Here is a 25,663-nt window from a genome sequence, read left to right as displayed (position 1 = left end):
GGTTGGCAGGAAGACCTGGTTCAAAGCCCTGTCTGTTCTCACACCGCTAGTTAATTACACTGTACTCATTGATCAGATCTGTTTGTCCCCCATAGCATTCTGTACAGTACACGTTTTGTGCATTGTTTGGTCGTTGCATCTGCTTAGTAAGAATTCAAATGGAAAAATGTAATATAAACCTCTTTATTTAGCATTAGCCTGTAAATAAACTCCCAGCTAGCAGCACTATCCCAGAAGAGTCAGTCCTGCCTTTACAATAACTGGTACAAGCAGATAGGTAAAGGAATGCTTTATTAAAGTCTGAAAGTGTTATGAAATTCTACCTTTTTGGTAGTAGACAACTGTGTTTTTACAGCTTAAATGAAAGTGGACAACATCAATTTTACAAGCAAATGAAATGTTACTGGACTTTTAAAATGTCTCAACTTGACTAAACCTCCATCTGAGTGTTGAGCTGATAATAGTCAATACCAAGGAAGGCATGAAACTACAGCACACATACAAAACTGACATGATTGTTGTAAAACTGTCGCTTTGCACCAAGTGAAAATATCCAAGTACCCACTTAATATACAAGTGGGTAAGTAAGATGCATACAAGTAAGATGCATACACATCGATGTCAATACAGTGGCAAAAAGAAACTATTTACCTGCCTTGGTTCCTACGGTGTAAGGCCTAAGAGGTCAGTTAAATGAGCTTCAGTGTCTTTGCTTCTCTGGACAGTGAGTGTAACTGTGAACACTGCCCAGGTAAAGATCTGCTTTTCACTGCCCAGGTAAAGATCTGCTTTTTACTGCCCAGGTAAAGATCTGCTTTTCACTGCCCAGGTAAAGATCTGCTTTTTACTGCCCAGGTAAAGATCTGCTTTTCACTGCCCAGGTAAAGATCTGCTTTTCACTGCCCAGGTAAAGATCTGCTTTTTACTGCCCAGGTAAAGATCTGCTTTTCACTTTTGCTACTAAACTACATCCGACAAGTGTCTTCATTCTCTGCACATTCACACCACCCATGCTGTAGAAAGTACAATGATTATGGATTCATCCCAAATTCAATCATTAAATACATGTAAATAGCAGAACATGCTAATATCCTTGTATGTGGTAAATGTACATACAACTCATGTCATGGTTATATGGGAAAGGAGATAAATAGCAGTTTGGTGCAGTTTGCTCAAATGTAATACGGTAAGAAACATTTAAAAGTTGTCACTGTTATCTCGTCATTAAAACGTTTGTAAAAGGCACAATGGCAGTGGTTAGTTACTAGTCACTACAAAAGCATTAACTGTCCAGCAGAGCTAAAGATTACATGTATTTACACCTCTACATACTACACAGTGACACAGATTGCACATAATTCTCACAGGAACATCTAAAAGAAGTGATTGACAACATGGAAATCTATGATATGTCTAATTGCACATTTAGGCTGTGGTATCCTAACCTAGTTTGAGAAATGAGCCAAATTTCACATTGCATATTGACAAAACCCTGCATATTCATTTAGAAATATGACTGAAATACCTGTTTGACCTTTTGGAATTTAAAATGCTGCCATCACCACTCACCAAGTTTGTGGTAACAAAAATCCACAGCACAGTTGAATGTTTTGGAATTGTGTCTGTTCATCTACTGTAGCAGTACAGTATGCCTTCAGCTTTTAGCCAGCAAACATTGCCATGACTGTATAGTAAGTCAAATGGAACAGGTCCAAAGGCATTTGTCCGTAACAAGCGCTTCCAGACTTAAAACATGGTCCTGCTCATACTCTAATTTGATATCCATTCATGTCTGAAGACGGCTTCGGATCGAGAACCTTCTTCTCTCCGGATGGCCTGGAGGAAACAAAACAAGTTATGATGTCTCATGTGACACACGTGTGACTCCCTTCAGTCCCAAACCACAAGACATCACCACTGTTGCGCTAACACTAACAAATCAGTCTACACTATTTTTTAAATATCCATAAACAGACAGCACAGTATTAACTTGAACATTGACCTAATACAATTCCCAGTGTAGAAGAAGCGAACCCTGGGCTGATTGTGTTATGACTACATATGTAGGTGACTGCAGTGTGTTACCGCATCTCTTAGGGATGCACATTTAGAAGAAAAAAAATTGACAGACGCTCGTTAACGACCATTAACCAACAAGATAAAACATGTAGAGTGTATGAGTGTCTGTATATATTTTTTTTAATCCCATAAGGGTTTAGATGTTTTTTGCAACGTTGTCGCTAAATTTGCAACACTGTTTAACCGATAGTATTAACCAGTAAACATTCGTGTTGGTGGTTAATGTTACAGGGTTAATTATGAGCACCCCTAGCATCTGTAGATATGTGACTGCAGTGTGTGTTACCGTCTCTCGACACGGCTGTTCCTGCGCATGGGGCTTCCGGGGCCACGCAGGGGGGAGCCCATGTCCTTCTTCCTGTCTTTGGTGGGGGAGGGGGGAACAGCCTTACCAATCTGCAACACAGAACAACAGCTTCCTCAGACCTCCTGGATATAACATGGTGGGGGATAGTAGTGACACACACACACACAGTCAGACACACACACACAGTCAGACACACACACACACAGTCAGACACACACACACATGCAGACACACACACACAGTCAGACACACACACACACAGTCAGACACACACACACATGCAGACACACACACACACACACAGTCAGACACACACACACACAGTCAGACACACACACACACATGCAGACACACACACACAGTCAGACACACACACACACATGCAGACAGAGACACAGAATCAGCCTTTAATTACTTATAGGGCCACTAAAGGGACTTCTATTATGGTAGGACGCAAATGTGCTGAAGGATGCAGTGTTGAGCTGATGGTGGAACCCTCCCTATCTGTGATGTGATTGGTTGTCCAGTCATTGTGCACAAGCTCTCCATAAAACCTCAGCCGTTGATCGATGGAACCAGCCACGTGTGATGCACTATGGCGCAGCGCTGAGACATCAGCATTAGTCTCATCACACTGCAGGATACGCATCATCACACTGCAGGATACGCATCATCACACTGCAGGATACGCATCATTACAGCTCTCCTCGTTCCTCGGGGGAGCGCCTGACAGACACACATCGCTGGAGAGTGATGGCTGCTCAAACAGCAGGTCAAGGCCGTGGCTTGACCCCTGCAGGGATGTTGGAGAAAAGGGGGTCCCAGGCTGAGAGAGGCGGAGAGCACCTCCTCCTGCCCAGGCTACACTCCCCTAGTGACTCCCTTTTGGATCTCTAATGTAATGATGCTCGGACACATCTCCATTATACTCGTTTATACTGGACTTTCTCTGGTGAACTTGTGTGGGCGGAAGACTCAAATCTAATCACTGGAAAATAGATTTCTCAAGATTACAAGGTTAGAATACGCAATTTCCCTGCCAATGGATCAGGTCTCCCTGATTCAGCCCCCTCTGTGTCTGGCCACCCGGGCCCCCCTGATCAGCCCCCCTCTTCAGCCCCGGTACCTTCAGCCTCATGTCCCTGGCGTGCCTCTCCAGCTCCCTCCTCAGCTCCTCAGGAGACAGCTTGTCCACGTCCAGGATGGAGTGCTTCCACTCGATCTGCTCCACGCTGTGGGGGTCGTGGGACACGTACTGGCCCAGCTTCACCTTGCGCAGGCTGTGCCACAGGCCCCGGTAGGCCCCCTGGAAATCCTGCACCAGGTCCGCCAGCGAGCGAAACTCCAGGGGCTTGAACATGAGGTCGTCCCTGCGGCTCATCCCCAGGGCCCCGAAGCGCCCCCCACAGTGGACCCCCAGCACGATGTGGTAGAAGTGGTTCCCTGAGAAGTGAGTCTTGAAGCTGAGGGGGAAACGCTCCACACCTGGCATGCTGTTGGTGAGGTAACTGGGCCGGGTCAAGGAAACAGCTCTTATCATACTGTACTTACACACACACACATGGTGTGTTTATGGTACATGTTCTGATATCTACTGATATTATATTTGTAAACACAAAGTGTACTGATGTCAGGAAAAGTCTGTTTAATCAAATAATCCTTGGCAGTCTGGTTAAGCTGGTAAACTCATGTTGTGGACAGATCTTAGCAGTGTTTTCACACATAGCTCAGGGCTTCCCTCAAGGCTATTTGGGTTTTCTAGACGGAACAAAGTAGTTTCCTTGAAAGCTATTTGGAACGGCAAGTCAAGGACCTTTGCCAAAAAACACACAAACAATTCCTCCTCTCTCCCCACGTGACTGCCAGCTGCCAGCCTGACAGGACCACACCGGTTCATAGACAATGATACAAACATGGAAACACCTGTGCTATTAGCATTTTACAAAACTCAAAGTATACTCTCTGATGGAACTTCAAAACAGTACCTCACACTACACTGACCGGTAGAATTAACTGGAACATACAGCACGTCACATGACAAGGATACATTCCCAGGATCACAGCCTCCAGACACTTGATTGGCAGAGACTCGCGGGTCATCTCCTTAGCGATGTCCATCAACCTGTAGACAGCATGACAGCGGGTGAGAGAGAGACAGCAGGAGAGAGGAACACAGGTTCTGTGAGTCATGCAGAGGCGTGATGACCAGTGTTGCCAAGCCAATCTCATCAGAAGCCACTATTGGCTCTCTGACAAGTCGCTGTGCCAATATCGACCCCTTCCCCTATGGTCACACAACGAGGAAATTATTTCCTTTCTGCAGCACTGTCGACGACATGCAAGACCTCCCAAACGCGAGACATGAGAATTCAGCCGAGTGCAGCTCAGCGAGAGAAAAGCATCATAAGCATCTGCAGGCTAAACAGATCTGTGATATCTGTTCCTTAGCCAAAGCCCTGGGGTGCAAGACAAATATCCCGTCTCCCCTCGCCTGTACGATCGGCAGGAGAGGCCAGTATCAGCAGACTATCGTCTGCAGCAGCTTTGTGTCTGCTTCCTGGCCCCTGGGGGAGCCCGCCCCTCTCACCCTCCACGCTAGTCATCTGCTCTGTTGACATTTACAGCGCTGCTTTAAACAAGACAGTCTTCCCCCACAAGCATCAACGAGTGACCTGAAAAAGAAAGGTTTGAAATCTCAAAAGGAATGTTAAAAACAGCAGCTTACGCAGTGAGAGGACGGCTCTTTTTGATTTCAAAAAACTGTGTTCCAGTGTGATTGTACCTGTGGGGTTCTGTTAAGGACAAACCCAAAATACCAGAGAGAAAAGGGAACTAGCTACAGTGGTTTCACAACACACACACACCAGTATACTTTGGAGACGAGAAGACCACTGTGAGTGCTTTTTTTTCTATTCATAGGCTCTTTTCCATTAATAATTGATCATCATCTTGCACTGAGTAATGATAAAGTGGTTTAAATAGCATGGCTTGAACAGACTACTCACCCACATGTGTTAAAAATCACCAGGCCAGCCAAGAAGGCCAGCTTCATGAGAGGGGCATCTCAATGGCCATTAAAATGTTATGTAGCATAGCTACTCTTTGTGCCCTATGTTCATAAATTAAATCAACTTGAATCCATTATGCATGTTGCTTAATGTAGTACATTATGGAGAGCATGGCTGACAATTATTTAAACTGTCCAATGCTTGATTCTAGCCCACACATTCCACCAAAATGAATTTTCAGCTTTCATTTGATGAAAGTATGCACTTAAACATCTCTGGACATCTTTTAATTTTAACAAAACTTTCCATCCTAAAGCCAGACTGCTCCATATGGTACACTTGATAAAACGTTCCCAGGCTCTTTGACTAGTCATCAGCTATGTTCTGATCTTGGTGAAAGTTTCACATCTGGTTGAACCATTCCAGGCAAAAGGATACTGCAAGTCCCTGATGTATTTCTGTATGGCTTCCAAGCGCTGTGGGATAGTGGTGGTTGGTTGGTATGTAGGCACACTCGGTATGGGAATCTATGGGGCAGAAAACACACTTAGACGGCAGCACTGCACAATCAGTATATTGACATCAGCTGCTGAACGGTCTCTTGTTCAACCCCTCAGCTTCCTTTTCTAAATTAAACTGTCTGCAGACTATTCCTCACAAGGCGGGTATTAATTGAATGTATAAGGGCGTTCAGCCTGAGGACAGAGGCAGCATTTTCTCTGTTTGGACAGCAGTGGTAAATCTACTGGCATGTTGCTGTTTGCCTCCTGCAGTGACCAGCAACAACATGCCACTGCAACAACATGCCAACAACACTGTGATGATATGATTTGTTGAAAACATCTGTAGAAATACAGTCAAGAGTGCGACGTCACACAACAACAACAACAAAATCATTGCTGGAATAAAACGCGGGTCTCTTGGTTGTCCGAGCTAAACACACAACATTAATCAGGTTTGCTGTATCCTGCAACCATGTGAGAAATAACACCTGCACAACTGCCGTTAGGTGTTAACGGCTGAGCGGTTTAGGGGTATCTAGAGGGTCGTTACTGAGTCAATTCAAATAATCCTGCATTATCAGCAGTCTTCGCCTCACATCCAGGGCCCTGTGTATCTGATTTAAATTAACGGGACAATCTACTGCTTCCCACAGGATGGTTCTATATTTTGCAGGGGAAATGAAGGGAACGAACAACATGGCAGTTATTCCACTACAATTCGGCTAGTGTATGAAGATGTAGCTCTGACTGAACACAGCACGTCAGAGTCACTGTTGTGCTCCTACCTTGGGAAGGTCATTGCACCCCCGGATTCCTTTTCCTATGTCTTCTCCATTAGGATGAATCCGGGCCACGTGCCGCCACATCCGCTCCCAAGTCTCCTCGTCCACAGGCAGGCCTCCTCTGTTGACAAAAAACGGCACCCCTCCATCGCGCAAATCCTCTTCGCCCTCCTCCTCCTGCTCTTCATCTCTCTCCTCCACCCCTTCGAAGCCCACTACGCTCCTGATCATCTCCCCACAAGTGACCAAAGTCCTGTCTTGGATACTGGCGCAGCGAGGTTCAGAAATGATCGGTTCTGTAACCGTTAATCTGCTTGTTCTCAACTGTGACTCCAACAGCAGATGTAAAACTCATGACACATTGGATGTGGGGAACCTATTTTGAGGTCTCTCTGTGTCCAAAATACAAATATCCCACAGAGACCAATAAAAGGCGAACGCAATTTGATGAAAGTAAGCTATAGTAATTGCCAGACAGAAATGTGGAATCACTTTGTCCAAAAACTAAAAAGCAGAAGGGAAACTGAAAGTTTCAAGAGCTTTTACTCAATATAGAGAACCCATACAGAATCTGCACCATTCAAACCTCTAATTGGTTCTTGTTGAGAAATCAGTTGTAGCCTACTAGGCAATATTTAAACACAGGTATTATTACTAGAGCTTCGTGCATGACAATTCGCCGTTTTCAACTTCAGCAGTGATTAAGCAGTACCGCTACTCCGGTAAAACGATTGTCCTTGCACACGAGTACATAAAATCCCTCAAATGACTATAGCATATAACAGCAACAAATATTACATTTCTCGCTTTCAGACAATGTGTACCCTAAAGCCTAGAAATCACTAACAAAAACGTTTTCCCAGAGGTCATTCGCTTTACATCCACAACACCAGGTAGGTTGAACACGAAAACATTTCCCCGACGTTCCTCGAATTTGGTAGTCTAATCACAAATCGGTAAATTTCTTGAAACAATATTCATCGTGTCAGTCCGAGTCATTGTCCGGTTATAACGCCCAAAGCTCCGCTGAGCGCGAGCTGATCTCATGCCCACAACGGCGCTCAGACACTCCCCGATCCTTGCAAGCTGCGCATGCTCGGATCGAGCGGATTACAGTATCAGTTTAGAGATCTGTCTGGATTGTCTTCATATGATCACAAATTAGACGGAGAACATGTTTGTTAAAGTCACTTGACAAAACGTGTGCAAGACGTATCCGTTAATGTAACATCTACAGAACCAATTTCATAAACATCATAAAATATATGTTTGTTTTTTTTGCTCCACTTGTTAACATGGAAATGGCTACATTCTCTGTAAATGACATGCAAAAATGCATGACAGTAATTTATCATTCGGGAGTCAGGTGGCTGAGCGGTTAGGGAATCGGGCTAGTAATCCTAAGGTTGCCAGTTCGATTCCCGGCCGTGCCAAATGACGTTGTGTCCTTGGGCAAGTCACTTCACCCTGCTTGCCTCGGGGAATGTCCCTGTACTTACTGTAAGTCGCTCTGGATAAGAGCGTCTGCTAAATGACTAAATCATAGCCACACCATAAACAGGAGACTTTAATGCATCAATCCAGGCTTATTTATTCATTTTCACACATTGAAAGGTGGAATGTATTTGCACTGCAATACATAATCATAAACTGGTAAAACAGATGAACCAGCAGTTCTCTTCATAAATGCAACGTCCTCCACCGGCCTCCCTCCACCGGCCTCCCTCCACCGGCCTCCCTCCACCACCAACCAACACCCCTCATCACAAAAAACTAAATAATACAGCAAATATTAGTCTCAAAAGTCCAAGTGTGAGCCAATAAAACCTATGGCTCAAGTTATTTTACAACTGGACCTCCGAGTCCATTTCTCACTCCATGACCCATCAATGTTAGAATCTCGGAGCGCCATAGTCATCTGGCATCCTTTCGATGTTGTACCTGTACAGCAACAACAAGACGAACACGTACTTCAGGACACTTTCAACACACGTTATGTAGCCAATGTGAATAGATTAGACTCCGTCCTCAAGTATAAATACAGTCCACCCGCGCCAGAGTCAAGCTAGCTTTCTGTTGGCACAGCTGGTTAGTCGCGCTTGCGGGTCAGAGGGCTTGAGTTCGAGTACCAAGGAGGGGAAAAGCAACCTGACTGGCAGCACCACTGCATTTTCTGACCTGTGGTTTGAGATGTACATGATTGGTACACCTGGAATCTTCCGGATCCTCCTCTTCAGGTCTCTGTCTACGGTGGCCAGGATGTAGCACTTGTGCTGTAATGGAAAAATACAAATCAGTTAAGAGTTTCTCTCCAGAGACAAACGACAACTCAGTGCTGTGTGTGTGTGTGTAGTATTTTGTGCGGCTGTGGTAGAGGTGCATCACCTGTGCTCAGTGCGTGTGTAGTATTTTGTGTGGGTATGGTAGAGGTGCATCACCTGTGTTACCCTTTGGACCAGGCAGTCGTCAGCGTATGTTCCTTTATGCGTGCAGGGAAGTCGCTCGAAACGAGGATCTTTCGCTATTCTACAAACGTGAAACATGGTTGAATACGGATTTTGGTCAAACTCACCAAAAAAGGGTTATTGCTGTGTATTAACAATGCAGTTGCAGTAGGGAAAGGATAACGATGGTAACGATTTGAAATACTACACATACAAAAACAAGTGAGACAATGTTTTTTGCGTACGTATTTAAAAGGGGTAGTTTTACCTCAGAGCAACTCGATATTTCATCCCAAGTTTCTCTATCTCAGCCATGACACAGTCTGTGATACAGGGGATACCTGCGCAACAGATAACAGGATAGTCATTAGGGCTCCAACATGACTTGTTGCTTACAGTAACAGGGATGCATCCATTATGTTTACTCACATTTGGCATACAGGCAGTCCATCATAGACTGCACAATGTCCAGTTTGGCCTTGATGGAGAAGTTTATGAAATTTGTATCAACCAGGATGTGATATGGGGGCCCAAGCTGTGTGTTATACTGGAAGAACAGGCATGAAGGATATTTTAGCCTGCGGAGATACAAAATTAAATTTTTTAATGTGAATAGAAAAGACAGCAAAAAATAAGCTGTCTGGGGTCTAATTTCAAGTATCCGGCCCATTTTAAAACTCTTACACTTCTTTTTCCTTGATTGCAGATGGATCTTTTTTAACTTTTTCCTTTGCTTTGGCACGATCCTTCTCTTTTCTAAGGAAAAAATAATTTACACATTCCATTTAGACATCTAATTTAATTTAGTCAATAGATACTACATATAATTTACTACATACTCACATTCTATGGTCTTTTAAACTGATCATTCTCTTCATAGCAGCAAACTTCTTAGTCTTCTGTTTCCCCTAAATCAAACGAAGAAAACACATTTCAAGTTGTAAACTAGTTAATTTAGTACTTAGTACACTTAGTACTGCTAGTCTATGTACCCTTAGTATAGTTAGTCCACATATTTAAATTTTAGGTATATGTTTATTGTATGCACCTTCCTGCCAAAGCAAATTCCTTGTCTGTGCAAACTTTCATGGCGAATAAATCCCTTTCTGATTCTGATTCTGATTTAGCTAGGCTAGCTAGTTTACCTTCCACCATGCAACTTAGCCTAGCTAGCTAGTTCTAGCTAGACAACATAACAAAACAACAAAGACAAGCGCGACTACCCAAACATCCTTCAGTTACAAAGATTTCAACTATTCGATTTTCCGAAATATTAATCAAGTTGAGATTTACCATGTTTTAAGATCCAAAACTAGTTTTCAGCTGTTTGTGTGGCTCGCTGCAGTCCTCGTGCGACAGCTCCAGCAACACGAATCATTCGTCATCAATGCCAGCCGTCTCTGCACCATTTTCCGGTTGTGGAAAAAAAAACAAGTTCCGGTTGCTATGGGTGCTACCATGAAGCTAAGAAGCTGAGGTAAGGATTTTATTTTCGTTAAGAGACATGTAGCTAAATTGGATTGTCAGAAGTCGTGTGGATATCTTGCTAACGTGGTGCTATTTTGTTGATGCGTTTCTTGCCCGCTTGATCACTGTAGCGCTATTAACAGTATGTGTCCTGCTAAACCATCATGTTATGCTCTGACATTGTCAGCTCGCTGAGCTAGATAGCTCAGTAGCTAGTAGCTATCTAACTACTCTAGTCTAGACAAGTCACACAATGCACCTGAATTCATGGTGTTACATTTTATTGGTGTTACATTAAGGTCATTTCCAGATTCTCATTTCCAGATTCTCTTGTTTATCCCGACACAGAACCTATCTAGCTAAACGGAAGGCTACTTTGTTATGTGCTAGAATTTTGAAATGAAACTATATTTTTTGCTGATGTAGCTTGCTTGAAAGGGAATGCTATCTACTAGCGTAGCTATCTAGAGAGACATGTTACAACCCAACACTTTGGTAAATGCAAATATAAATCAGTTGGCTAGCTATATAATTGTTTGTGCTATGTAATTTAGATGGCAAATAGGCTAGAGCTAGCTAGTATAGTGTCTCATTTTAATAAGTTCCAGCGTTCGCTAACTAGTGATAGCTAGCTAACCTTGTTTACTATGGTGCTACGTATGCCTTAACGTCAGTATTGTTTAAATTGAAAATGAATTCCGTTTTAAATGGGCCTGGCCTTTCATAATTGCACATTGCATAGATAACATAGACAAGAAAGTTAACTAGTTTAGGCCTTAAGTGTAATGGGAACTTTTGACCTGGTCGTTCATGCATATTTAATTCATTGGGAACGATACTGTATGTGCTGTCCCGTCACCCAACACGCCTCCAGTGTTCGTTTTTGGTTTTTAGCTTGACGGTAACTTGACATTCTGTTAAGTTAAAGAGTACAGTGAATACAGCGTTATCAATTAAATATTATTGTCTGTTCATGTGTAGAGAAATAAGCGAGCAGTATTCGAGACTTCTGGAGTTGGCACCTTGAAACCGATCGAGTCCTTTTGTGAAGAGCGGCGTTTTCTGGGAAAGCGAAGGGAATCATAGTCTTGTCTGAAGATGGTCTGATGGACCGCCGTTTCCTGCTGACCTTTCTCTTCTGCTCTGCATCGTGGATATTCTTCTGGGAAGTGCGCTGGAAGAAAGGAAAAGAGAGTCAAATTGAAGAATGGCTTCAAGGGCACAACCTCTCAGAATACAGACACTTATTTGAAGGTCGGTTCCTATACGGCAATTTATTCGATCAGCAACCTAATCAATGCGTGTAGTAACAGTGAAGTATGAGAACATTTAAGTGTTAGTGACTGAATCCCCCTGAAATTACACCCAGGGTCAGTCAGTTATAAACACACCAAATAAGATATTCACGATCTACTTTCTTAAGATGTGTAGTAATCTCATTCAGCCAGGCTGCTGTGACTGACAGTCGTGTGCGTGCGTGTGCCCAGATGTGCAGACCCTGGAGGAGCTGATCCTGACAGCGCTAAGCCGTCTGGAGGAGGAGGTGAAGGAGGCCGGGCGCTGGAGCGAGCTGGCCCAGGCTCACATCCACCTGCTCAGAGACTTTGCCTTCCAGGAGTGGCTCTGCTCTCAGAACCTGGAGCATTACTACCACACGTAAGGTGGCCCGGCCTGACTCATCACCCTGACTCTCTCATCACCCTGCTTCTCTCATCAGCCTGACTCTCCACCGGCCTGACTCTCATCACCCTGACTCTCTCATCAGCCTGACTCTCCACCGGCCTGACTCTCATCACCCTGACCCTCTCATCAGCCTGACTCTCCACCGGCCTGACTCTCTCATCAGCCTGACTCTCTCATCAGCCTGACTCTCTCATCAGCCTGACTCTCTCATCAGCCTGACTCTCTCATCACCCTGACTCTCTCATCAGCCTGACTCTCTCATCACCCTGACTCTCATCAGCCTTCATGTACAGCAGTGGTTCTCAACCCCAGTCACCAGGGACCCCCTTGCATGTTTTTCGATGTTCCCCTGTTCCAACACACCTGGTCGTTACCAGGCTTCTGCTGAGCTTGATAACGACCCATTCATTTGAATCAGGTGTGTTGGAGCAGGGAAACATCTGAAACATGCAAGGCAGGGGGGGGGTCCCTGAGGACCAGGGTTGAGAACCACTGAACCGATGTTTGGTGTAACCGTTTGGTCTGCAGGAGACACGTTGCTGTGCTGTGTTCTCTCGTAGTCCAGCAGAGGGCAGCATCCCTGTTCCCTGCTCTCTGTGCTTGGTGACATTGAGATGAGAAGACTGCAGTGTTTCCGAGGGTTGCTGCAGTCATCACTGTTCTTTAAGGGCTGTTCCACATGGTAGCTTGTCTGCAGCGCTGCAGATGTGAGGGATTTGCTGGCCCTGCAGCATGCTCTAGTGTTCCTGCGTTGACTCCCAGAGTCATGACTCGTGTTTTAAGTTTATGCTTGAGTTTGGAGGTAAACAATATGTAAAAAGGTCACTGTGGTTTATGTAGTTTACAGTAACTACATCGCATAAACTGCGGGCATCTTTGTCTATTTAGGTTCTCAAACCAAGTACTTATTATTAGCATTCATCAAAGACCATAAAACATAGAAGGTCATAGGAGATCACAATTGGCATACTGATTCAATCAAATACTAAGAGCCATAGTTATAAATCATTTACATCAACATTTGATCTTGTGTAAACACTATCTTAATGTCAGACAGTGGTTCTAATAGCCACTGCAGCTGTTAAACTTTTTACCTCCCAGAGAAGCATCTGGAACATCAAGGCTCAGTTTCCCAGACATAAAGTAAGCCTAGTCCTAGACTAAAACCTGTTTCAATGGAGATCTTCATAAAATCTTTCTCTTACTTGAGGACTAGGCTTTATCCATGTCTGAGAAGCTGGGCCATAGTGTCATCTGAAGTAGCCATCTCTCCATGGAAGAGAAGGGGGTCACTCATTGTCCCAGTCCAGCTTGCTGTTTACACAACCTCAAAGCTCTTCGTAGAGGTTATTCCCGTGCAGATCAGGATAATAAACTACTGTTTCCTTTTTATCCGTGAGCGTGTCCTTGACTGTGAAATCGACCTCAGTTGAAATCGACTTCTTTGGAACTTGCTGTGTGCCAGTGAGACCACTGGCTTGTTAAAGTGGATAAATTTTGATTATATATTTTTGTTACAATCGTTTTTTTGTTTGTGGTCCAAATGCAGACTAAGGAAGTTGGGCTGTCTGAATCTGGATGATTTAGCCCAGTTTGACAGTCAGTTGCAGCTGTCGCTGGCTGCGTGGGGGTATTACTACGAAGATTACATCAAACTGTCCACCGGCGTCAAGGTCCTCCAGGCCTCCAGGGGGAGCCGTGACCAGGACTACGAGATCCAGCTGGTGCACAGTCTAGCAGAGAGGCGTCTGAATGAGAAGTGGTCGATCGGTGAGTGCCTGAAAACAGACGGTTTACTGTTTGCTGGAAGAGACGGTGAGAGATAAGGACCTGTTACGTGTGTAGAGTCACACACCAGGACTGGAGGCAGGTCAACTGTCAGGACTGGAGGGAGGTAAACTGTCAGGACTGGAGGCAGGTAAACTGTCTGGACTGGAGGCAGGTAAACTGTCTGGACTGGAGGCAGGTAAACTGTCTGGACTGGAGGCAGGTAAACTGTCTGCACTGTTGCCTCTCCCTGAAAGGAGTGCAGCAGTTTCCTTACAGGCTACATTCCAGCATAGTAGCTGATAAGGGGTTCTGTGTTATATTGTGTAATGGGTTTTGTGAGCTACATTTCCATTTGAAGTGTCTGTTGAGTGGTCTGCTACTTGACCAGACAGAAAGATATGTTCTTTATTTGTTCCGGAAACTTTGTGTGACCTGCCAGTAGCATTTAGCTAGTTCAGAAAAACATGGGTCATCCTGGGTGCAAAGTCTAACTGATAGGATATTGGCTAACATTTTACTTTAAGTGCACCGTTTCATAGTGAATACATCAACACTGAAATTAATTTAAAGTGAAACATGTTATTTGCCTGCTCAGCCCCAGACTCTGATCTGAACGCTAACAGTGTCTGTCTTCATCTGTTTCAGCCGGAGCTCTTATATTTGGCTGTACTGTGGCGCTGTGCTTTCTGATAAGGGACCTCATGTTTTACGTGATTGGTGAGTTTACTCAGACATGTAGAGGTCTTTGGATTGTGGTTTCTGTCAGGCTGCACCGGCCGCTTGTACTGGAACCCAAGTGCAGCGTCTTTCAGGGTGTTGACTTAGATTTTTTGCGCGTGATGTTACACAAATAATACTTCCTCATCTCTCTGTCTGTTCTTGTGTCATCCGTATCTCACGTAGCTAATCCGTCTGATCTTTCAAATGGTCTCTCAGAGGAAGTTCCAGTAAGTCATCTTGAATGCCGTGTTGTCTCTGTGGAGTTCACAGCATGCTCTCTCTCTCTCTCTCTCTCTCTCTCTCTCTCTCTCTCTCTCTCTCTCTCTCTCTGCCAGGTGGAATTACTGTTTCCATCATAGCGTTTGTCTTCACCATCAAGTTCCTCTGTGAGCTCGCCGCCCGGGTGGTCAGCTTCCTGCAGAATGAGGACCCAGGGCGCCGTGGAGACCGAAGCATCTACGACTACGTCCGGGGAAACTACCTGGACCCCCGCTCCTGCAGGGTGTCCTGGGACTGGAAGGACCCGCAGGAAGTAGGCCAGACCATGAGCTTCCGTGTTCAGGTGAGACGGACCACACCTGTCTCTGCACCATCCTGCACCATCCTGCACCATCCTGCACCATCCTGCACCATCCACCCTGCAGCGTTTACACTGCCTGTACTTCAGGGATGAATGGGTCTCCAAACATGAGGGACTGTCATAAGAGTCAAAGCGCATCTGGTTTACAGTTGTGTCTGCTTCCTGCCGCGTTGCTGTGAAACCTGTCTGATAGGGGGGGGAATCTTTTGGTACCTTTTCAAATCGTTTCTTGGGGTCACGATTCCAGTAAAAATCGATTCACAATTTTTCCGAGATAAAAAAGAAAAAATTGTGAATAGATCTGCATCACAAGCAGACTGAATCGCGATTCAAATATGAATCGATTTTTTCCCGCCACCCCTACTGTCTGACCCTGCATACCCTGCCGCTCCCCCCCCCCAGCTCTTCTACAAGAACGGCCAGCCCTTCCCAGCCCACAGGCCTGTGGGGCTGAGAGTGAACATCACCCACGTGGAGCTGGCCCTGGACATCCCCGTCACCCAGGAAGTCCTGCAGGAGCCCGAGGCCAACGTGGTGAAGGTGGCCTTCACCGTCCGCAAGGCCGGACGCTACGAGGTCGCCGTCAAGCTGGGAGGCCTCAACGTGGCCTACAGCCCCTACAACAAGATCTTCCAGCCAGGTACAAGGAGAGCAAATGCTTTCTACAGTTGCGAAATATCTACATTTACATTTACATTTAGTCATTTAGCAGACGCTCTTATCCAGAGCGACTACAGTAAGTACAGGGACATTCCCCCCGAGGCAAGTAGGGTGAAGTGCCTTGCCCAAGGACACAACGTCAGTTGGCATGACCGGGAATCGAACTGGCAACCTTCGGATTACCAGCCCGACTTCCTCACCGCTCAGCCACCTGACTATCTACTAGTTTGTATTTTATTGGAAAGCCATCTGTTGTGGTAACGTGGCTGTCAGCTGTTTGAGTTTCAAGTCACACCGACACACCCCTGATGTTTAGTCTGCTAAACAATCATCCAATCAGTCTCCTTGCTCAGGATCACTGGGTTGGCACATAGCTCTCCTCAACCCTGGTCCTCCAATCAGGCTCCTCCTTCTCCCCCTGTCAGCGTTGACTCTCTGCTGGTCCCCCAGGTACCGTGGTCCCTTCCAAGACCAAGATAGCGTACCACTTCTCCACCCTGCTGCTGACCAGCGGGCAGCAGCACGTGCTGCAGATCGAGCCCAGAGACGAGTACGGGAACCCCACCAGCTCCTCCACTTCCCTCACAGACGAGCTCAACTACACCGTCCACATCCACTCGGTAGGAGCACCCCCCACACACACACACACACACACACACACACACACACACACACACACACACACACACACACACACCACCTGGCTGTCTACAGCGCTGTATCACTGGCACCCTGAGATGTATCCTGTATTTACATAGCAGATGGTTTTATCCAAAGCAGCAATACAGAGGCGTATTCAAACCTGCAACCTATCATTCTGCGGGGCTCTAACCACTGAGCTGAATGTGTGTGTGTGTGTTTGCAGCTGGGCACGGTGGATGAGGACAGCCTGGAGGACTGCTACAGCCAGGCGCTGTCGTCCAACAAACTGCTGTGTCAGGTGCTGCTGAAGCTCACCCTGAGGAGGAGGGGCTGTTTCCGCGCACGCGTCTCCTACCAGGACCAGCTCCTTAGCAACGGAGAGTTCGACATCATCGTCCTCAGCGGTCAGTGTGTCACAGGAGTAGAGATGTCATTGCCGTTAAGAACCGGTTAAAATGTATTACGTTTGGTAGTCTAGAAAGGGCAGTAATTGCGCCCCAGTGTTTCCGCTATATTATCACTGCCACCGCTGCTTTAGAATTGTATGAAATGTCATGAAGTTGCAACTCGACGACTGCGGGGAGCTGTTCGTTCCACGGAACTCAAACTAACAGTCTTCAATGACGTCAATCACTCGCAAAGTCATGACAACCAAACAAACAGATGGAATACAGCGAAGCTCTTTCGGCTCGCTCAGTCAGGCTGTGACAAACAGGGCAGAGGAGGTTATAAGCTACGTTACAGTACCGAAGAAGCTGTAACTAGCTAACGTTAAGTTAGATATATTTGAATATGTAAATGAACTTTCCCAATGCCTTATTCATTGATGTCCTTGGCCAACTAATAACCGTAACTGTACTTAAGTAGATTTTTCTGGTATCAGTACTTTACATTTACATTTCATTTAGCAGACGCTCTTATCCAGAGCGACTTACAGTAAGTACAGGGACATTCTCCCCGAGGCAAGTAGGATGAAGTGCCTTGCCCAAGGACACAACGTCATTTGGCACGGCCAGGAATCGAACCAACAACCTTCTGATTTCACTATACATTTTTCTGACAACTTTTAAAAAATGTTCTTCACAAATATCTGTACTTGGTTGAAGCAGTAGCCTATTGTCTAACACTTTACTTCCCGTTTAAACCCCGACACCCACAGAGAACGAGAAGAACTGTGTGGAGAAGAACGTGTCCACCCCAGGGATTAGCATCTACTTTGAGGCCTACCTCTACAGCAGCGGGGCCTACAGCTCCTCCTGGCAGCTGCCCGCCTCCTCGCTGCTGGCCCCCCAGAGACGGCCCTCCATGGGGGACGAGGAGGACGAGCATGACTCCCCCGTGGAGGGACAGCCAGAGAAGGTCAAGAAGCCCAAAAAAGTCTACTGCTACATATCGCCAAAGGTACCTGGAGAGAGGGGGGAAGAACGAGGAGGATTTGTGCATGTTGTCGATGTTTCTCTGCTCGCATACAGACCTGATTCAGATGTATTCATAATAATCAGAATATTCGATATAAGGCCTCTGCAGAGCTTGATAACCACCCATTTATTTGAATCAGGTTGAAGACCGCTGGTCTAGACACTTATGTTCAGTGTTTCTTTTTAAGGTGGCATTCTGTGGTGAATGGTGATATATTTAATAACCAAGTCAATCGCTTTGTTTACACAGCAACTTTCTGTGAAGGAGTTCTACTTGAAAATTATTCCTTGGCGCCTTTTTACTTTCCGAGTGTGTCCTGGGACTAAGGTGAGCAGGAATAGGAGTGTGATCATCTTGTTTTTAGATATTAAATCTAGTTAGACTTGTTTTTAGTATAAATGGCTGATCAATTGTATAGTAAACACCACATTATTTTAGTGAAATAATTTGTCAATTTAAGGGACATTTTTATACTGCATCGGCAGCCAAATGTACTTGTTTTAAGCATGAGCTAGCTCATAAAAAAATGTTTTGCACTTAAATGTGCAGTCCCAGTGTGTGGGGTCACAGTGTGTGGGGTCACAGTGTGTGGGGTCCCAGTGTGTGCGGTCCCAGTGTGTGGGGTCCCAGTGTGTGCGGTCCCAGTGTGTGGGGTCCCAGTGTGTGGGGTCCCAGTGTGTGCGGTCCCAGTGTGTGCGGTCCCAGTGTGTGGGGTCCCAGTGTGTCACACGGGCATGGCTTAACTCTCCCCTCCCCTAGTTCTCCTACCACGGCCCTGACCCCGTTCACAAGTACCTGACTCTGGTGGTGGACGATGGGATCCAGCCGCCAGTGGAGCTCAGCTGCAAAGACAGAAACATCATGGCCGCCACATTCATCCGCTTCCTCCATAAGAACATAGGTGAGTCTGAGCTGTTTTCCACTCACTACAGCCCTCCGGTGGTTCTGGTGTTGTCCAGGGTTGTGAGAGTGTGTTGGGCTGTGCTGTGTGTGTGTGTTGGGCTATGCTGTGTGTTGGGCTGTGTGTGTGTGTTGGGCTGTGTTATGTGTGTGTGTGTGTTGGGCTGTGCTGTGACGGAGTCACTGTGTCTGCAGGAGGCTCTGAGACGTTCCAGGACAAGGTGAGCTTCTTCCAGCGAGAGCTCAGAAACATCCACTCCAAGAGGCCTCGCACCAAGACCTGCCTGAAGATCAGCAGGCACAGCATGCTGGACTCGGTGAGTGCTCAGCTAGGTGGCTGATTTAGAAGTGCAGCTTTATTAGTGCTTTTTCTTACTCTTCCCCCTCCCTCCCTCAGTCTCTGAAGGCCACCAGGAACTTCTCTGTGTCAGACTGGAGTAAGAACTTTGAGGTGGTGTTCCAGGATGAGGAGGGTAAGTCCAGTGCTTGGTGAGCAGCAACACACAGGAGAGAAACATGACCTGGCGGGTGGAGATACCTCACGATGTCCTGACTGTGTGTGTGTGTTCCCCCTCAGCGCTGGACTGGGGAGGCCCTCGTAGAGAATGGTTCGAGCTCATATGCAAGACCCTGTTCGATACGTCCAACCAGCTTTTCACACGCTTCAGCGACAACAACCAGGGCTTGGTAATCCTTGTTCTCTAACCCTCTGGCTCTCTGGGCTGGGGTCACTCTAGTGTGTCAGTCCAGGAGGGAAGGTGTGTGAGCTAATGACTGCTCCCTCCCCCCAGGTCCACCCCAACGCAGAGCGCCCCGTCCACCTGCGTCTGAAGATTTACGAGTTTGCGGGCCGCGTGGTGGGGAAGTGTCTGTATGAGTCGGCACTGGGCGGAGCCTACAAGCAGCTGGTCCGCGCTCGCTTCACCCGCTCATTCCTCGCACAGATCATCGGCCTCAGGATGAATTACAAGGTATGAGACACACACTTTCTCACACACACACTCACTCAAACTACACACTCATACTGACACACACACTCACACACATGCCAGCCTACTGCACCCCAGGTGAAGGTCTGGGGTTCCTCCCAGGTCTCTCCCTGGGTCTGGTTGCTTGGCTGATGTCATCTCACGGGCGGAGGAATGAAACCTGTTTATTTCATATCTCAGCGGCCAAACCGCTGTGTTGTTAACACCGCACAAGGACCCCAGCCTCCACCCCTCTAAGTGGATGAGTCATCTCTGTTTTCCAGTGAGATCCAATATAAAAAAGTGTTTATTTGAATTCCCTTTCCCCTTCGTTTTCATTTTGTTTTCCGTGGCAGTACTTTGAGGCAGACGACCAGGAGTTCTATAAGACCAAGGTCTGCTTCATCCTAAACAACGACGTCAGCGAGATGGACCTTGTGTTCGCTGAGGAGAAGTACAGCAAGTCAGGACAGCTGGAGAGGGTGATTATACAGTCCTTACCATAACCCTATCAGACACCAGATACAGTGGTGTGAACTCTCAGGACTGAAACTAGCCTGCAGCCTCTCCCTCTCTGGTCCCACACACAGACGTATGTGTGTCCTGTATGTGTGTGTGTCCTGTATGTGTGTGTGTGTGTCCTGTATGTGTGTGTGTGTTCTGTATGTGTGTGTGTGTGTGTCCTGTATGTGTGTGTGTCCTGTATGTGTGTGTGTGTCCTGTATGTGTGTGTGTGTGTTCTGTGTGGGCGTTTAAGTTGAGGATTAGCATGATGCGGGGGGTGAGATGTGCTTGGCCAGTCATGCCCTCTGCTGCCCTCCTGTAGGTGGTGGAGCTGATAGCCGGAGGAGCCCAGATTCTTGTGAACAATGAGAACAAGATGCACTACCTGAACCTGCTGTCTCAGTACCGGCTGGCCAGCCAGGTGAGGGAGGAGGTGGAGCACTTCCTCAAAGGTAAGCACACAAACATGTCTAACAGGTACTCCGGTTGTTTGGAAACCCAAACTATTACGTAGGAATGCTGTGTGCTTGTCAAGTCTCTGAATAGCTGGACCATGACACTAACAGCTGTTTCAACTGCAGGTCTGAATGAACTTGTTCCAGAGAACCTTCTGGCCATATTTGATGAGAACGAGTTAGAGGTATGTGTCATTCTGTCTTGTGAGTGAGTAGCCCTGGCCCTCAGACGTTGCTAAGTGGAGTGGTGTGGACGGTGTTTGTGAGGATGTCGTGGTGTTTGTGAGGATGTCGTGGTGTCTGTGAGGAGGTTGTGGTGTCTGAGGATGTCGTGGTGTCTGTGAGGATGTTGTGGTGTCTGTGAGGATGTTGTGGTGTCTGAGGATGTCGTGGTGTCTGTGAGGATGTCGTGGTGTCTGTGAGGATGTCGTGGTGTCTGTGAGGATGTGGTGGTGTTTGTGAGGAGGTTGTGGTGTCTGAGGATGTTGAACCTGTCCTGTGTGCAGCTGCTGATGTGTGGGACTGGAGACATCAACGTTCAGGACTTCAAGACTCATGCTGTGATCGTTGGAGGCTCCTGGCACTTCAGAGAGAAGGTAGCAAACTCACCACCTGCTCTGGTCCACACGGACATCACTTCCAATGCTTTTGGGGTTAGAGTTCGAATTTGGTTCAAATTACAATAAGGGTTAGGGCTTAGTGGTTAGAGAACACAATCTTGAATGGGAGTGAATGGTCGGAACCCACTAGGATACAAAACCAAACCTGTGGTGGGTGTGTGTTCCAGGTGATGAAGTGGTTCTGGGCCGTGGTGTCCAGTTTCACCCAGGAGGAACTGGCACGCCTGCTGCAGTTCACCACAGGCTCCTCCCAGCTTCCCCCCGGTGGCTTCAACACCCTCTGCCCCTCCTTCCAGATCATCGCTGCCCCCACACACAGCACCCTGCCCACCGCACACACCTGGTGAGCCCTCAAACACACACACACACACTCTATCTTGCTCCTGTATTAATCTCATGTATTGAGCCTGGTGTGGTATAGGCTTGTTTGACTCCATCGATGGCAAAAGTACACACATCCTTCACTCAAGTTGAAGTACAGATATTCATGTTTTAAAATGACCCCCCCCCCCCCCAAAAAATAAATAAATATAACCTGCTTTTTTTTCCAAAATAAATTGTTCAGACTTTTGTTTTATTTCAAAACGTTTTACTCTAAAATAACTTTTGAACATATAGAAATGATCTTTTACATTTTTTGTTATTTTCAATTTTAATTTATTTTTTACTTTTCACACACATAAACACAAAGTTTCTTTATTTGTATATATATTTTTTGCCTACTTTGTTACTTCCCATCTCTGTTTGTCTCTAAGCTGCTGGACAGGCTAACAGCCGTCTCTCACTGTGTGTCCTTGTCGTCCCTCCATAGTTTCAACCAGCTGTGCCTCCCCACATACGACTCCTACGAAGAGCTGCACAAGATGCTGAAGCTGGCCATCAGTGAGGGCAGCGAGGGGTTCGGCATGCTCTGAGTGTCTGCTCTACATCAGGCCTGGCTGTCTGATCCAGACTGCTCTACATCAGGCCTGGCTGTCTGATCCAGACTGCTCTACATCAGGCCTGGCTGTCTGATCCAGGCTGCTCTAAATCAGGCCTGGCTGTGATCCAGACTGCTCTACATCAGGCCTGGCTGTCTGATCCAGACTGCTCTACATCAGGCCTGGCTGTCTGATCCAGGCTGCTCTACATCAGGCCTGGCTGTCTGATCCAGACTGCTCTACATCAGGCCTGGCTGTCTGATCCAGGCTGTTCTACATCAGCCCTGTTTGTCTGATCCAGACTGCTCTACATCAGGCCTGGCTGGCTGGTCCAGGCTGCTCTACAGCTGCTTGTTCAGTTCATCCAGCAGGAGAGAGGCTCTGCCCTCACCAGCACAACAGCACACCTGGTACATACTTCCCTGCTCTGGACAGGGGCCATTCTTCTCAGACTCAACCCAACCAACCAGGATGCTCTTTCAGGTGCATTACAGGTGCATTACAGTCAGAGGGCATTACAGGAAGTCAAACAGGAAGTCCCAGAAGGCTCTGTTAGCTGCATCTCTGTATGCTAACAGCACTGTGTACATATGATGTTGCTTTTGTGTCGAGTGAAAAAATAAAATAGAAATGCAATAGAAGATGAACTGGTGGGGGGGAAAAAAACAAACACGAAAAAAAGCTTTGGTAGGGCTAGTTTTACTCTAGATGCTAGCGTTGCTTAGTTTTATATAGAGACAACATAGCACTAGCGCAACAGATGTACAGAGTTTAGATTTTCGCTTTATGCTTCTGTAAAGTTCTGGAACGTTTAATCTGAAGAGTAGCCTACACATGGTGTGGATATGCTGTTCAGCCCACTGCACTTTGGCCTTAAGACATCAGGGATGGATGCTTGTTTATATCACCCTTTTATTTCAACATACTGTGTGTACATACATGTATATAGGTTTTCATGTTACTGCAAAGGTTCATGCCTTTTGATTTGATCATTGAAGAGAAGGGACTTGATGTGTAAATATCTCTTGTTTGGGGAAGGGATACGTTTCGTACTATTTGGGTTTGAGTTTTAGAGTTTATTGGTTTTGGTTGAAAGTATAAAGATTTCAAGGCCTCTAGAGGTTATTTTCATTCATTTTTATTTTTGTTTTTAAAGAAGCCAAGAAAATCCCCAAGTCTGTTTCTGTGTTCTAACTTATTGACTCAGTGTGTGTTGACCCAAGCCATTGATGAATTCTTGTTTATGATACTGTGTAGTCAAGCTGTCATTGTTTTGTTTGTTTTTGTTAAAACCTGCCTTATTCAAACCCTTTGCCTGTGATGGTACCTGGACAGATGAATAGCTACGGGAAGACTAGGCAGCGCTAAATCACAGTGATGTCACTGTGAAGGAAGACTCACCGGGGTCTGTGACTGTGACAGTGATGTCACTGTGAAGTAAGACTCACCGGGGTCTGTGACTGTGACAGTGATGTCACTGTGAAGTAAGACTCACCGGGGTCTGTGACTGTGACAGTGATGTCACTGTGAAGTAAGACTCACCGGGGTCTGTGACTGTGACAGTGATGTCACTGTGAAGTAAGACTCACCGGGGTCTGTGACTGTGACAGTGATGTCACTGTGAAGTAAGACTCACCGGGGTCTGTGACTGTGAAACTTTCGGCTCAGTCCCCCAGACATGGGTTAAGCCTAGTCCTAGACTAAAACATTTTTCAACGGAGATCTTCACTGAATTCTTCTTAGTTTCAGGCTTAATCCCTGTCTTGGTCTGGCTGGTCCGGTGTAGGTGTGGGGCGAGACCAGAGCGATGCAGGGCTGGACCGATGGATTAGTTACATGTTACCAGTGTTTCTTCACAGGCTTGAAAGGGTTTCCCTCAGGTCCTCCTGTCTCCTCTATGCATCCCGTCACCTCCACCACACAGAGACGTTGTGCCCAAGAGCACGCCAGCCAGCTGCGCCGTGCGATAGCCCAGCTGTTTCTATGGCCCCTGTCGTAAGCCTCCTTATAACTTCATAAGACTTGAGACTGCGTGAAAAAAGTGGTTTGTTTGTGTTTGTATGTTTCTCTGTATTTATTTTAGGCATTTGCAACGACCACGTTCGTGTTTGTCGACATAGACCCGAGCAAGCTGGAAAGTAGATAAGTTACTTCATGCAAAATAACATTGGTTTCATCATATAATGCCACGTTCCGTTGTATCCTGTTCCTGTTGGATCCTGTTCCTGTTGGATCCTGTTCCTGTTGGATAGGTTTTCACAGCCTGCACTGTTAGCAGGATCACGTGAGCCGACCAGGGAACTGTCACACCATTTGTGAAAAGCAACCATTTTAGCGCTACAGTATTAAGAGGCACTAAGCAGTGTTGTCCAAATAACGTTTTACCCCACGTTAACATTCACTGTGTTGATGCTCCTCATGGAGCACCACAGATGCACATGCAAGTCCACTTAACAGCTCCACCCTGACTCCTCTACTGTCACAGCCTGCCAGCTAAATCTACTTCAGCCACTAAGAGATTGATCTCATGAAACCTCACACTTGTTGTTGAACAGGTGCAGGTGCTGGGGGCGGGGCCTGCTTTTGGCTATCCAGTCAGAGCTAACACAGTTTTACGTTTGAGAGAAGTTAAGCTCTTCACATCTTATTTGCCTCTGAAATATGTTGATTTCAACCATGTGCATTAGGAAAAGGACAGTTAGGTAAGGTGAAGGATGAAAGGAACTGGTTTGAAGGATTTTGTGTTAAGTATTTCACTGGACAACATTGGAGTCAGAGTTGTAAATTATCACTTGAGTGAATTATACTTGGAAAGTATAAGTGATTGTTGGGGTTTATTTGGGGATTTTAATCAATGTAAAAATTGTGAAATAGTTGCCTATGAGTTGGAGATGAGGTTTTTTTTATTTGTAAAATGGCAAAGCTTGTTGGCCGTCACTTCTGAATGTTTGGGTTCTCTGCACTGCAGATCCTTGGTTGATTATGGAAATAAAGTGATGGAAAATATTCTGTCTTTCAATGTGAAATCCACTTACAAGGCCTGCTGCTCTATAAGATAGTTCCTCAATCAACGCGCTTCAGTCACTCATTGGTCAGGGGTTCAAAGTGTACGTTTCGAGATACATTTACGGTAAGGTTTACCTAACTCACAGTAAAGGTAGCTCGTTAGGCTAGCTCTAGCTATCTAGTATTTGTGCAGAAACGTTAGCTAGGTTAGCCAGCTAATTTTTTT

At 46.2% G+C, this 25,663-nt stretch overlaps 3 protein-coding genes across 4 annotated transcripts; 1 reads left to right on the top strand and 2 right to left on the bottom strand.

The window, feature by feature from the left end:
* Positions 1-282: 282 nt before the first annotated feature.
* On the bottom strand, positions 283-7,408 carry vash1 (vasohibin 1). The gene is made up of 7 exons (XM_067243509.1): positions 6,683-7,408; positions 5,833-5,921; positions 5,112-5,168; positions 4,434-4,508; positions 3,513-3,894; positions 2,366-2,475; positions 283-1,836 (listed from the first exon to the last, which is right to left on the bottom strand). Exons 1-7 carry the CDS (start codon positions 6,908-6,910, stop codon positions 1,764-1,766), a joined length of 1,014 nt encoding a protein of 337 aa, XP_067099610.1. The 5' UTR covers positions 6,911-7,408; the 3' UTR covers positions 283-1,763.
* An 843-nt stretch (positions 7,409-8,251) lies between these two features.
* On the bottom strand, positions 8,252-10,518 carry fcf1 (FCF1 rRNA-processing protein). Its single transcript, XM_067243510.1, has 8 exons — positions 10,417-10,518; positions 9,967-10,031; positions 9,808-9,879; positions 9,553-9,701; positions 9,392-9,464; positions 9,118-9,205; positions 8,858-8,952; positions 8,252-8,620 (listed from the first exon to the last, which is right to left on the bottom strand). Exons 1-8 carry the CDS (start codon positions 10,417-10,419, stop codon positions 8,572-8,574), a joined length of 594 nt encoding a protein of 197 aa, XP_067099611.1. The 5' UTR covers positions 10,420-10,518; the 3' UTR covers positions 8,252-8,571.
* Positions 10,519-11,597: 1,079 nt separating this feature from the next.
* On the top strand, positions 11,598-23,894 carry arel1 (apoptosis resistant E3 ubiquitin protein ligase 1). 2 transcript variants are annotated; one of them, XM_067243530.1, is made up of 21 exons: positions 11,598-11,844; positions 12,078-12,246; positions 13,823-14,043; positions 14,689-14,760; positions 15,099-15,325; positions 15,746-15,983; positions 16,454-16,623; positions 16,869-17,049; positions 17,805-18,046; positions 18,314-18,391; positions 18,824-18,965; positions 19,160-19,281; positions 19,362-19,437; positions 19,542-19,651; positions 19,756-19,935; positions 20,289-20,414; positions 20,759-20,888; positions 21,018-21,076; positions 21,398-21,487; positions 21,679-21,854; positions 22,323-23,894. In XM_067243530.1, exons 1-21 carry the CDS (start codon positions 11,697-11,699, stop codon positions 22,423-22,425), a joined length of 3,060 nt encoding a protein of 1,019 aa, XP_067099631.1. In that variant the 5' UTR covers positions 11,598-11,696; the 3' UTR covers positions 22,426-23,894. The 2 variants fall into 2 exon arrangements, with proteins under 2 accessions (XP_067099631.1, XP_067099632.1); XM_067243531.1 differs by lacking the exons at positions 11,598-11,844; positions 12,078-12,246; positions 13,823-14,043 and adding an exon at positions 14,173-14,191.
* The last annotated feature ends 1,769 nt before the right edge of the window (positions 23,895-25,663 follow it).

The sequence above is a fragment of the Osmerus mordax genome, chromosome 9 (assembly GCF_038355195.1).
Source record: "Osmerus mordax isolate fOsmMor3 chromosome 9, fOsmMor3.pri, whole genome shotgun sequence".
In the NCBI taxonomy this organism is placed as follows: Eukaryota; Metazoa; Chordata; class Actinopteri; order Osmeriformes; family Osmeridae; genus Osmerus; species Osmerus mordax.
This window is presented reverse-complemented; position numbering and strand designations above follow the sequence as displayed.